Source organism: Rattus rattus, chromosome 3, assembly GCF_011064425.1.
Source record: "Rattus rattus isolate New Zealand chromosome 3, Rrattus_CSIRO_v1, whole genome shotgun sequence".
Taxonomy (NCBI): domain Eukaryota; kingdom Metazoa; phylum Chordata; class Mammalia; order Rodentia; family Muridae; genus Rattus; species Rattus rattus.
In genome coordinates this window covers 51596411-51608809 of record NC_046156.1, presented here as the reverse complement: position 1 = coordinate 51608809, position 12399 = coordinate 51596411, and the positions used below count along the sequence as shown (strand labels likewise).

The 12399-nt window shown below is 38.7% G+C and overlaps 1 protein-coding gene across 1 annotated transcript in view; it reads left to right on the top strand.

Moving 5' to 3' along the window:
• The first annotated feature begins 5596 nt into the window (after positions 1 to 5596).
• The window catches only part of Lrif1 (ligand dependent nuclear receptor interacting factor 1), a 112383-nt gene continuing 105580 nt past the window's right edge, over positions 5597 to 12399 (top strand). The window contains exon 1 of the mRNA XM_032897537.1: positions 5597 to 5778. Within this exon, the coding sequence (XP_032753428.1) occupies positions 5731 to 5778 (48 nt within the window). The 5' untranslated portion in view covers positions 5597 to 5730. The remainder of the gene's footprint in view (positions 5779 to 12399) is intronic.

The following is a 12399-nucleotide window of genomic DNA, read 5'->3' as shown; positions in this document are numbered from 1 at the left end:
CTCAAGATGGATGATCAAAATGTGAATGCTTCACTCCTTCTTTAAAAGGGGAACAAGAATACCCTTGGCAGGGAATAGAGAGGCAAAGATTAAAACAGACACAGAAGGAACACCCATTCAGAGTCTGCCCCACATGTGGCCCATACATATACAGCCACCCAATTAGACAAGATGGATGAAGCAAAGAAGTGCAGGCCGACAGGAACCGGATGTAGATCTCTCCTGAGAGACACAGCCAGAATACAGCAAATACAGAGGCAAATGCCAGCAGCAAAGCACTGAACTGAGAATAGGACCCCTGTTGAAGGAATCAGAGAAAGAACTGGAAGAGCTTGAAGGGGCTCGAGACCCCATATGAACAACAATGCCAACCAACCAGAGCTTCCAGGGACTAAGCCACTACCTAAAGACTATACATGGACTGACCCTGGACTCTGACCTCATAGGTAGTAAATGAATATCCTAGTAAGAGCACCAGTGGAAGGGGAAGCCCTTGGTCCTGCTAAGACTGAACCCCAGTGAATGTGATTGTTGGGGGAGGGGGGTAAAGGGGGGAGGAGGGGGAGGGGAACACCCACAAAGAAGGGGAGGGGAAGGGGTTAGGGGGATGTTTGCCTGGAAACCGGGAAAGGGAATAACACTCGAAATGTAAATAAGAAATACTTAAGTTAATAAAAAAATTAATAAAAAATAAAAATAAACAAAAATAAACAAAAAAAACAAAAAAAAAGAGAAAGAAACAGCCTACAGAATGGGAGGAAATCCTTGCTAGATATATGTCTGATGGAGAATTATTATCGATAATGTACAAAAACCACAAACACCAGAAAAATACACACCTCAATCAAAATCCAGGCTCAGACACTAATAAGAAATAGAAACAGCCTCTCTCTCTCTCTCTCTCTCTCTCTCTCTCTCTCTCTCTCTCTCTCCCTCCCTCCCTCCCTCCCTCTCCTCTCTCTCTCTCTCTCTCTGTCTCTCTGTGTGTGTGTGTGTGTGTGTGTGTGTATTAATGGTCAAGATGCTTAGCTATCTGGAAAAATAGTAAAAACTACTCCAAATATCAGTTTCTGACAGATAATAAAAAATCTGTCAAGAAAATAAATGATAGTAAGTTCTGTGAGGAAAAAGGAATCCTCTTGTTCACTGCTGGAAAGTGTATAGGTTTGTGAGGTCATAGTAGAAATTAGTGTGGAGGTTTTTCAAAAGCTAAAAGGTAGACCTATCATATGGTCTAGCTATATCACTCTGGGCATGTAATTAAAGGAGTCTTTTTCATGTTACTTCTATTTATTGCTGCCGTTTTCTTTTTTAAACAATATCAAGAAAATGTTTAATTCTAGGCACTTCTAAACAGATAAATAATAAAAATATGATGTGTACACACGGAGGAATTTTATTCAGTATTATAAAGATGAAATAATGAAATTTGTCAGCAAATAGAAGAACTGAAAAACATTATAGTGATATAGCCCAAACTCAGGAAGACAAACACTACATGTTCTCTATAAGATGCAATTCTTAGCTTCTAATTTTCTATATGTGTGTGTGTCTATAAGGAAGTTAGGGAGGGTACATGCCAAAAAACCTAGACAGGAGTCCAGGACAGAGGGAAAAAATGAGGCTTCAGTGGACAGTAGTAGGAGAATAATACAACACATGTTGTCTAAATGTAAAAAGCTAATCCTGACAGTTCAAGTATTCAGATAAAGATGGGGTACAGGAAGATATAAGAGAATGAGGGTAAAGTGTGGTGGTTTGAATAAGAATGGCCCAATTGGCTCATGTATCCGACTGTTTAGTCACCAGGAAGTGGCACTATTTGAAACAATTAGAAGGATTAAGAAGGATTAAGAAGTGTGGCCTTGTTGAAGGAAATATGTCACTGTGGTGAACTTTGAGGTTTCAAAGCCCATGCCAAGGCTCAAGTCCCCCTCTCTGTGCTTATGAATCATACTTTAGTGCCTGCCTTTATGTTGCCATGTTCCCCTCCATAATGATAGTGGAAGCTGTAAGCCAGCACACATTAAATTCTGTATTTTATAAAATTACATTTTGGTAATTATGTATCCTCATAGCAATACAACAGTTACTAAGACACCAGGCATGATAATCTGTAATGAAACCTAACACCTTGAATGGTTAAAAAAATTAACTCTAAGCATTCACATTTCATAACTAGAAGAAACACATAGGAGAACCTCACGGTGACAATAATGCCTAAAACAAAAAAGAAACATTAGAAGAACAAAAGTGAAAAAGCTCTAAGTCCGAAATTATAATTCAAGTTACTTAGGGTGCAACACAGTTTGAAAAGTGTAAATTCTTGAGATATTTGGATATATTAAATGTTAGCCCTCTTTTGGGTGTAGGGTTAATAAAGATCTTTCCCCAATCTGTAGGCTGCCATTTTGTCCTGTTAGAGGATCCTTTGCTTTACACAGGTTTTTCAATTTCATGAGATCCCATTTTTCTATAGTTGACCTTAGAGCATGAGTGATGGATGTTCTGTTCAGGAAATTTTCCCCTGTGCTAATGTGTTCTAAGCTATTTCTCACTTTTTTCTATTAGATTCAGTGTATCTGGTTTGATGTGGAGGTCCTTGATCCACCTGGACTTGACCTTTGTACAAGGACATAAGAATGGATCAATTTGTATTCTTCTATATGCTGACCACCAGTTGAACCAGCAACATTTGTTGAAAATGCTGTCTTTTTCCCTACTGAATGGTTTGGCTTCTTTGTCAAAGATCAAGTGACCACAGGTATGTGGATTTATTTCTGGGTCTTCAATTCTATTCTATTGATATACCTGTCTGTCTCTGTACCAATGCCATGGGGTTTTTAATCACTATTGCTCTAAGGTAGAGCTTGAGGTCAGGTATGGTGATTCCCCCAGTTCTTATTGTTGAGAAAACATTTCTGCTATCCTGGGGGTTTTGTTATTCCAGATAAATCTGAGAATTGATCTTTCTGTCTCTGTGAAGTACTTAGTTGGATTTTGATGGGAATTGCATTGAATCTGTAGATTGCTTTTGTTAAGATAACCATTTACCTACTGATCCTTGAGCATGAGGGATCTTTCCATCTGAGATCTTCTTCAATTTCTTTCTTCAGAGACTTGAAATTCTTGTCATACAGGTCTTTCACTTGCTTGGTTAGAGTCACACCAAGGTATTTTATATTATTTATGACTATTGTGAAGGGTGTTGCTTCCCTAATTTCTTTCCAACTCCTTTTATCCATTAGAGGAAGGCTACTGATTTGTTTAGCTAATTTTATGTCTAGCCACTTTGCTGAAGTTGTTAATCACCTGCAGGAGTTCTCTGGTAGAATTTTCAGGGTCACTTAAGTATATCATCCACAAATAGTGATATCTCGACTTCTTAGACTCCAGAGAACAAAATAACCCTATTTTAAAATGGGGTACAGAGGTAAACAAAGAAATCTCAACTGAGGACTGTCAAATGGCCAAGCAGCACCTAAAGATATGTACAACATCCTTAGTCATCAGGGAAATGCAAATCAAAATGACCCTGAAATTCTACTTCATACCAGTCAGAATGGCTAAGATCAAAAATTCAGGTGACAGCACATGATGACTAGGATGTGGAGAAAAAGTAACACTACTTTGGTAGTACTGCAAAATGGTACAACCACTCTGGAAATCAGTCTGGATTACTACTCAGCTATTAAAAACAATGACTTCATGAGATTCTCAGGCAAATGGATGGAACTAGAAATTATCATTCTGAGTGTGGTAACTCAGTCACAAAAGAACAGACATGGTATGTATTCACTGATAAATGGATATTAGGCAAAAAACTTGGAATACCCAGGATACAACTCACAGATGAAGATCAAGAAGAAGGAAGACCAAGTGTGGATTCTCCAGTCCTACTTAGAGGCAGGAATGGAACATAATAATCATGGAAGGGAATAATCAGGGAAAGACGGGCAGGATCAGGTGTGGTAAGAGAATGTGAGAAGTACAGATGGTCAGGAAATTAAACAGAGGTGTGTAGCAGTGGGAGATTGAGAACTAAGGGTAGCCACTAGAAAATCCCAGATGCTTGGTGTCTAAGAGATTCCTAGGACCCAACTTGGATGACATTAATGGTATTTCCCAACAAAGGGGAAAGAGAGTCTGTAGTGACCATATTCAGTAATTAGGCCCCCAGTTGAGGGATGAAGCCTCCCACCCATCTCAAAAATATTAACCCAGAATTGCTCCTGTCTAAAGGAAATGCAGGAACAAATAGTGGAGCATAGATTGAAGGAAAGGCCATCCAGAGGCTACCCAACCTGGGGACCCATCCCATATGCAGACACCTAACCCAGATACTATTGCTGATGCCAAGAAGCGCTTGCTGACAGGAGTCTGTTATAGCTGTCCCCTGAGAGGCTCTTCCAGAGCCTGACCAATACAGATGTGGATGCTTGCAGCAAACCATTGGACTGAGCATGGGGACCCCAATGGAGGAGTTTGGAGAAGGACTGAAGGAGCTAAAGGGGTTTGAAACCTCATAGGAAGAACAACAATATCAACCAACCAGACCCCTCTCCCCCAGGCTCCCAGGGACTAAACTACCAACCAAATAGTATACATGGAGGGACCTATGGCTCCAGCTACATATGTAGCAGAGGATGGCTTTATCTGGCATCAATGGGAGATAAGCCCTTGGTCTTGTGAAGGCTCATAGGAGAATGCTAAGGCAGTAAGGAGTGAATGGGTGGGGGAGCACCCTCATAGAAGCAGTGGGGAGAGGGGATGGGATAATAGTGGGTTTTTGGAGGGGAAAAGGGAAGAGGAATAACATTTGAAATGGAAATAAATAAACAATAAAAAAGGAAAGTGTAAATTCAAGAGTATGAAAATGATTTTAAATAATACCTGTGGGTTAAATATATTGTTTGTTATCAAGCACATTACAAGGAACCTCTTCATATTTGATGAGATTGGACAGGTTAGAGTATTATTTTTCAGTTGGTGTTGTGTTGGCTGCTTGCCTAACCTGAAGAAGCAACGGGTTCTCCAAACTGACTAAACCAGCAGAGTGGCACACAAGCCTTTAATGCCAGCATTCTAGAACTGGAAGCAGAACCAGGAGTTGAAAGTCTTTCTCAGCCTTATCCAGTTAGTGACCAACCTAAACTACATAAGTAGTATGTTTCGTTCTTTTGTCATTAAGGTACATGTGTGGAGAAATAAAACCTACTCTTCATAAGGTACATGTAGTTAAATTGATAGTAATTAAGATATAAAATATGATCGGTAGATGTCTAAAAGAAAAGCTACTTTGTCTTTGCTTGCCTTTTCCAGCTTAAGTTGAAAAAAAGGATATTACTCTGTTTTACAAAGTTAAATGTTTGTGATATGATCACATCTCAAAACTGCCCCATCTGGTTGACTTAAAGCAGTTTGCAGCAGCAGCTCCAGATCCTGCTCCAGCTCTAGGGCTGAAAGGTTTGGCAGCAGAGACCTCAAGGATGTCTCCGCCTACAACCCTAACCAGTCTTCTACTTATGCGTGTTTCCCAGGCAACCGACTTCAGCGGCTATCTCGCGGGAACCGCAGTTTCCGGGCGTGACGTCACAACCGAAGCTACAGTAGCTGGCGCAGGTACTACCCCAAGGACTTTGACTTGGGAACTCCATACGGGAGTGCAGCGGTCCTTGGTCGCTAGATCCGGAGCTCACTCACCAAAGCCCTTTGTATTGCTTGGCTGTCATGGCTGGCGGGACCCGCGCAAGGAGCAGGGCAAGCAAGGCGAAGCCGGTGAGTACCGCTGGCGCTGAAGGACCAGCTGACTGTGCAGCTTGAGTGAGCAGCTGAGGCTCTCGGATCTTCATTGGTCAAGAGAACCTCCTGTGGAAAATCGTGTACTCTAATCTATGGCCAAGGCAAAAGAATAAACCTATTTTTTTTACTATTAAAGAAACGAAGAATGCCTGAAGTGAAGATATGCCAGTTACACTGATCAGTGCATATTGATTGCATAATGTATTGAAATGTCAAACTGCCCCAGACACATACAATTACTGTGCCAGATGAAATACATTTACAGTACAATAGGACATGAATAACTACATAAAATTTAAATGTCAATTCATAATTTGACAAAGGATGTTAGTGGACATTTTACATAAATAGTAAAAGATGAAGACAAACTCTTAGTCATAGGAGAATGCAAATCAGTACCACATATGGAGACCAGCTTATTCACTAGGATGGCCGTGATTTTAAAATATTGCATAACAGCCAGTGTGGGGAAGAATTTGAACAATTACATGTTTTGGCTGAGATCATAAATGATATATCTACTATTGGAAACAGGTTAGCAGTTTTGCAAAAACTAAAAGAAAATTTTACCATTTGACTCAGCAGTTTCAGAGATTTGTTTGTTGTTTTTTTTTTTTTCAAATTTGTTTTTCTCTCCACTTATTTTTGAGACTATAATTCCAACATTTTCCCCTTCTTTTCTCTTCTCTCCAAACCTTCCCATAAACCTCTTCCTCTTCTTCAAATTCACGGACCTCTTTTCACTGAATTATCTTTGCATTCACGCGCGCGCGCACACGCACGCACGCACGCACACACACACACCCCTATTCAGTCCATATAAATATTACTTCTATGTATGCTTTTGAGACAACGTTCTATGTAGTTCAGGCTGGTCTTGAACTTTCTATGCACCTAAAGATACCTCAGATTGTTGGTCCCTGTGTGTCCCTGTGCTGTGATTTCAAGCATATACCTCCATGTCTGGCTGCTTTGCGAACAAAACTTTTGACATGGCTGTTCATAGCAGCAGCATTTCCAGTGGCCCAAAATGAAACAATCTAAACGTCCATCAACAGGTGAACTGCACTAAGAAACTGTACTCTACATGGAAAAATGATGCCTTGACACATGTTACAAGTGGACCTGAATTCACAAGCATAATAATAAAAGGATTAGGCAGACACAAACCATGGCACCAGTTTGAATGGACAGTTATTACTGAGAGCTTAGAAGAGGGGAAAAAGGTAGTTGCCCATGGGTAAATGTTATGGATAAATAAAAATGTATAGTCAATAAAAATCATGTGTTGATTATTTGCTCTCGAGAACTCCCATTAATGCAAGCAAGCCAAAGTAATTGATTAAAACCACATTTTTCAGTATAGGTGTTGACTCCTTGGGAGGTATTTTCTCACATAAAAAAATTTTTTTAGTAGTTTTAGAGAGCTAGAAAAACCAAGCAGAAGCTGGAAACTTTTCATCTACTACCTCACCTCCAACCCTTTTCCTCCTTATTGTTAGCATCATATATTCCTGTGGTTTACTTATTACAATTGATAATCTAATAATGATACATTATTATTCAAATTGTTTACTCCGTGCTATATATGCTATGGTTTTGACTAGTCTATGAATACATTTACATTTATAAACATAAGTAATGTATGTATTTACTGTTACAAAATCAAATTATTGATTCTTTGCTGTAAAAATCTTCTGTGCCCTACTTACTCATTCTTCCCTTCCCCTTGAGCATGACAACCACAGTTCTTTGAATGCTTCCATACTTTTGCCTTTATCAGCATGCCATAGAGTTGGAATTATGCAGCACACAAGCTTTCAGATAGCCTCTAGATAACAATATCTACTTGACTTTTTATAATTGGATGTATCATTTTAAAATTTTTATCATGTGGTTATATCATATTTCTTAGTCATTTGCCTATTGGAAAACATCTTGGTTGCTTCTGAGTTTTATAATTACAAGTAAAGTTGTTATGAAGGTGTGTATTCAAGTTTTTGTGTGGTATTGTTTGACATTATTCCTGGGAAGGCATGAATGACTTGCTTCAGATAGGGAACTGGTAGCAGAACAAACAAAAGCTATCACAAAAGTCCAAGTTACTAAGTTTCATTGGAGTTACTTAGAGGACAGTGTGTCAAAGATTACTTACTAGAGGGAAATGATTCAAAGTCAGCAGCATCAATAAAAGCCCACCCCAACATAGGAAGCAGCTTATGAAAGTAGGAAAGCTGGAGCACACTGCATAGCATGCAGGCTGCTCAACAAGTTCCAGTTAGTTCCTTTGGTTTGAACCTCTTCCAGATAGTTGGGCTGCTCTCTGCTACTTTCAGGCAGCTAGGGCTGGTCACTAATACTTCCAGGAAGCTTTGCTGGTGTGAATCTTTTCTAGACAGCTCCCATTTGTCTGAGAGTGGTTTTTAGCAGTCTTTACTGCTTTTATATACTTACAGAAGGAGGCACTAGTGAATCTGCTTAGTTTCAGGGACTTCCTGAAACTCTTTGAGTTTACTTTCTGAACTTAAGACCATCCCTGAAGGATAAAATGTTTCACCTCCCATTAGAATACCCTGTTGTTTAACCTTCTTGTAAATACAGTGTATTAAAATATTATACTCTTTAACCTTCCTTTCCACATCTTATGTCTTAAGGAATTTCCCTCCAAGATTGAGTCTTTTAATCTCAGAAGAAACTGCTACACAGCATGTTGATACAATTTTTCAATTTATGTAATACCCAGAGGAATTATTTCTGAGTGTTATGTTTAGGTGGGCAAAACAAATAAACAAACAAAAAAAACAAAGAAAAATTCATTTCAAACTTTTATTTCAGAGTGATTGTAAATTTTCTATGCTCACTATGTCTAGTAGTCCTCCATATTTTTATTATCATTTATGTTAGCCTTTTGATTATGGCCGTTGTAATAGGTGGGAAGTGGTAGATAATTTTTGTTTTAATTTATTAATTATTTAGATGCAATGATATGAATGTTTTTATTCCTTCACAATTCACATCTGGAAAACTGAGACCCAATGTGATGCTATAAAGAAGTAGAGGCCATAGAACATGATTAGACTGTAAGAAGTCTGCCCTCATGATAGACTTGTTCTACTCACTTCCATCTGAGAGCAGAACAACAGAAATCAGTGTTAGAGTTAGATAGCAGCCCTCATCAGATTTTATTCTTCACATTGAACTTCTTAGTTTTTGGGATTACAGGGGATTTGTTTTTGTAAGTTATCTAGTCTAAATTGTAATTGATTGAGAAATAGACTAAAGACTAAAGCATGGTCTATATATCTTCTTTAATGAGAGTTCTACTCAGATCGTTGTCATTTTTACATTAAAAATATCTGTATAGTTATTCAGGAACCCTATCCACATACCTCTTCCTTTAATGTTTTGTCATAAATTTCACAATTCTGTTTCTTCCAAGTACCTGACAGTGAGGCCAATTGGATAAACTCCATGAATCCTTATATAATTATGTATCTGTCCATTTCTGTCTCTAAGCAAAGTGCACAGCCAGGTCGATTGTTGTTTACTACTCTCTTTCAGGAATATCCTATAAAAGGATGATAAAGCTGTAGCTCTCATATCATAAGTGGTGCCTGCAAGGTTCACTTTCTCTTCCTCTCTCTGTGTGGTTTCAGGCAGCTTTGCCACTGAAATTTGAAGCAATATTATTATTATTATTATTATTATTATTATTTTGTTTTGGGTTTGTTTGTTTGTTTGTTTTTCATACTATAGCTCTACCAAGATAGAGAAATTTGCACAGCAACTTTTATCTGCTGCAGATTGCTATGGTGCAGATATTTGTGACCCCATCCCTCAAATATATGTGTTTATTTCCATTGTTACAGTGGGAGTTGGTGAAGGTGATGAGGTGATTAGGATAGAATGTTCATAATTGGGATCTGTCATCTTATAAAAGAGTTTTCTTTTTTTTTTTCATCTTTATTAACTTGGGTATTTCTTATTTATATTTCAATTGTTATTCCCCTTCCTGGTTTCCGGGCCAAGATCCCCTCTCCTCTCCATGGCTGTTCCCCTCCCCATCCTCCCCCCATTACCGTCCTCCCCCCAACAATCACGTTCACTGGGGATTCAGTTTTGGCAGGACCAAGGGCTTACCCTTCCACTAGTGCTCTTACTAGGTTATTCATTGCTACCTATGAGGTTGGAGCCCAGGGTCAGTCCATGTATAGCCTTTGGGTAGTGGCTTAGTCCCTGGAAGCTCTGGTTGTTAGGCATTGTTGTTCGTATGGGGTCTCAAGCCCCTTCAAGCTCTTTCAGTCCTTTCTAAGATTCTAAACGAGACACAGCCAATCTTCTTTTTCTAGTTGGAGTTATAATGAAAAAAAATTAACAGTAACAACAATGAAGTCTGTTTACCAGGGAGTGGCTTAACTAGACATCAAATTAAGCTTATTCTAGAATTCCAGGTTTCTAGCACTGTCAGAAATGAATTTCTGTAATTAACTATATCAATTTGAATGTTCTAAATCAAAGACCAGTCATAAGCACTACTCCAAGCTAGCAGCTATTTTAGTCCCTCATTAAATGACAGGCCAGAATAATGTACCAAATGAGAAATTTATTGCTTTCAAAATCTAAATAGGTATAATAATAGCTCTTTCTATAGCTATAGTAATAGGTCTTTCTTGGTTCTATGGAGGAATCTATTAAATGATTTATTCTAGAAATTTCATGGACCTAGAAGGCTTCAGGATTTTACTTGCATATTTTTCCCATGATATGATATTAAAATGTCTCACTAATATATCTAGAATGGTCATTATTTCTTGCCCACTAGATCCAGTCACGATAATGCAATCAATATAATGGACCATTATTATATCTTTTTTATCATCACTACAATTTTTCCTAGTGGGTTGATTCACATAGCTGAACAGGTAAATGTGGCTGTCCCTAAGCATTAGAACCCTAGTTCAACCTCTGGGACTCACATAGTAAAAGGAGAGAACTGGCTCTCAAAAGTTTCCCACTAACATCCACACATGCACTGCTGAGGCATACACATATCTCCACCTCCCACACATAGAAAGCTGGGTGGCTGGCTGGCTGACTGGCTGGCTGGCTGGCTGGATGGATGGATGGATGGATGGATGGATGGATGGATGGATGGATGGCTGGATGAATGGATGGATGAATGGCTAGATGGCTGGCTGGCTGGATAGATGGATGGATAGATGGATGGACAGACGGACAGATGGATGGACGAATAGATGGATGGATGGATGGATGGATGGATGGATGGATGGATGGATGGATGGATGGATGGATGGATGGCTGACTGGATGGATGGCTGACTGGATGGATGGATGGCTGACTGGATGGATGGATGGCTGACTGGATGGATGGATGGATGGATGGCTGACTGGATGGATGGATAGCTGGATGGATTTTTCAAAAGTTTAAATAAGTCTCACCAAACTAAATTGTAACATAGGGCTGACAGTGAAAACATGTTGCTGTTGCTATCTGAAAGAAAATTTCTTCTGATGAGCATTACGGACAGGAATGAGGAAAATGGCAGTTCTCAGAAATGTCTTTCCATTTACAGAAAAAGGTTTCTATAAATGCTTTAAAGTCCAAGGTTTATTAAATTTGTTTTGCACCATGTCACAAAATACTTGAAGTATACTAACTTTGCAAAACACAAAGCTTATTTAGCCTTTGAGTTTTGGAGACTCAAGGACAGTGTGCTAGGATTGTCTTCTGTCTACTTTGTGGTAGATAGCGATATAATGGTAGAAGCATATTTAGGAGAAATATATAGCTTCATCCAACAAATATCTACAGAGCAAATGAGTAGTATCATTTTTTTTTAACATCTATAAAACTCCGTATCTCTAAGGTGGATTCAAGCAGTTGTGGGTATTTAGCTGTTTAGCAGAAAAGTCAGTAGTATGATTCATTGAGTCCAAATGACTGAAACTAGGACATCCTTGTTGAAGAACAAGAGAATTACAGCTGAACTTCAAAAGATTAAATTGCCTTTTTTGTGTTCTTTTTTTTTTTTCCAATTTGGACCCTAAATGAATTTGGTGGTGCTATTCTCCTAAGTTAGAATGGTATTATTTATTCAATCTTGAAATTTAAATGGTCATTTCTCCCTGAAATAACATTATAGACACTTCCAGAAATGGTCTGCCATCTATCTGGAAATCCGTTTACCTAATCAAACTGGCACCTAAAGGTTACCAAAAGGATTACGCCAATCTTTCTAACATAATCATTGTTTTGCCTCATTATCTTTATAGTTGTGAATGCATGTTTATATAATCTAAGCATGTTATTGATGTCATATAGAAAATGTTACATCTTTTGATATGGTTTTGATGTAGTTTGTTCTGCAGAGTCAGAGTTACTCTGCCATTAGAAGACAGATAACTAGTGGGGCTTGCGTTCAGGTGTTGGAAGCAGCATGAAGGCATCTTTGAGACTACTGTATTGATGGGCCTATATATGAAGAACATTACCAGTAATTTAGCCGCTATTATTCATAATAGTGCATGTACATTCATGGGAAAGGTAGGACAGAATACACCCTGCAAATAGACCTTT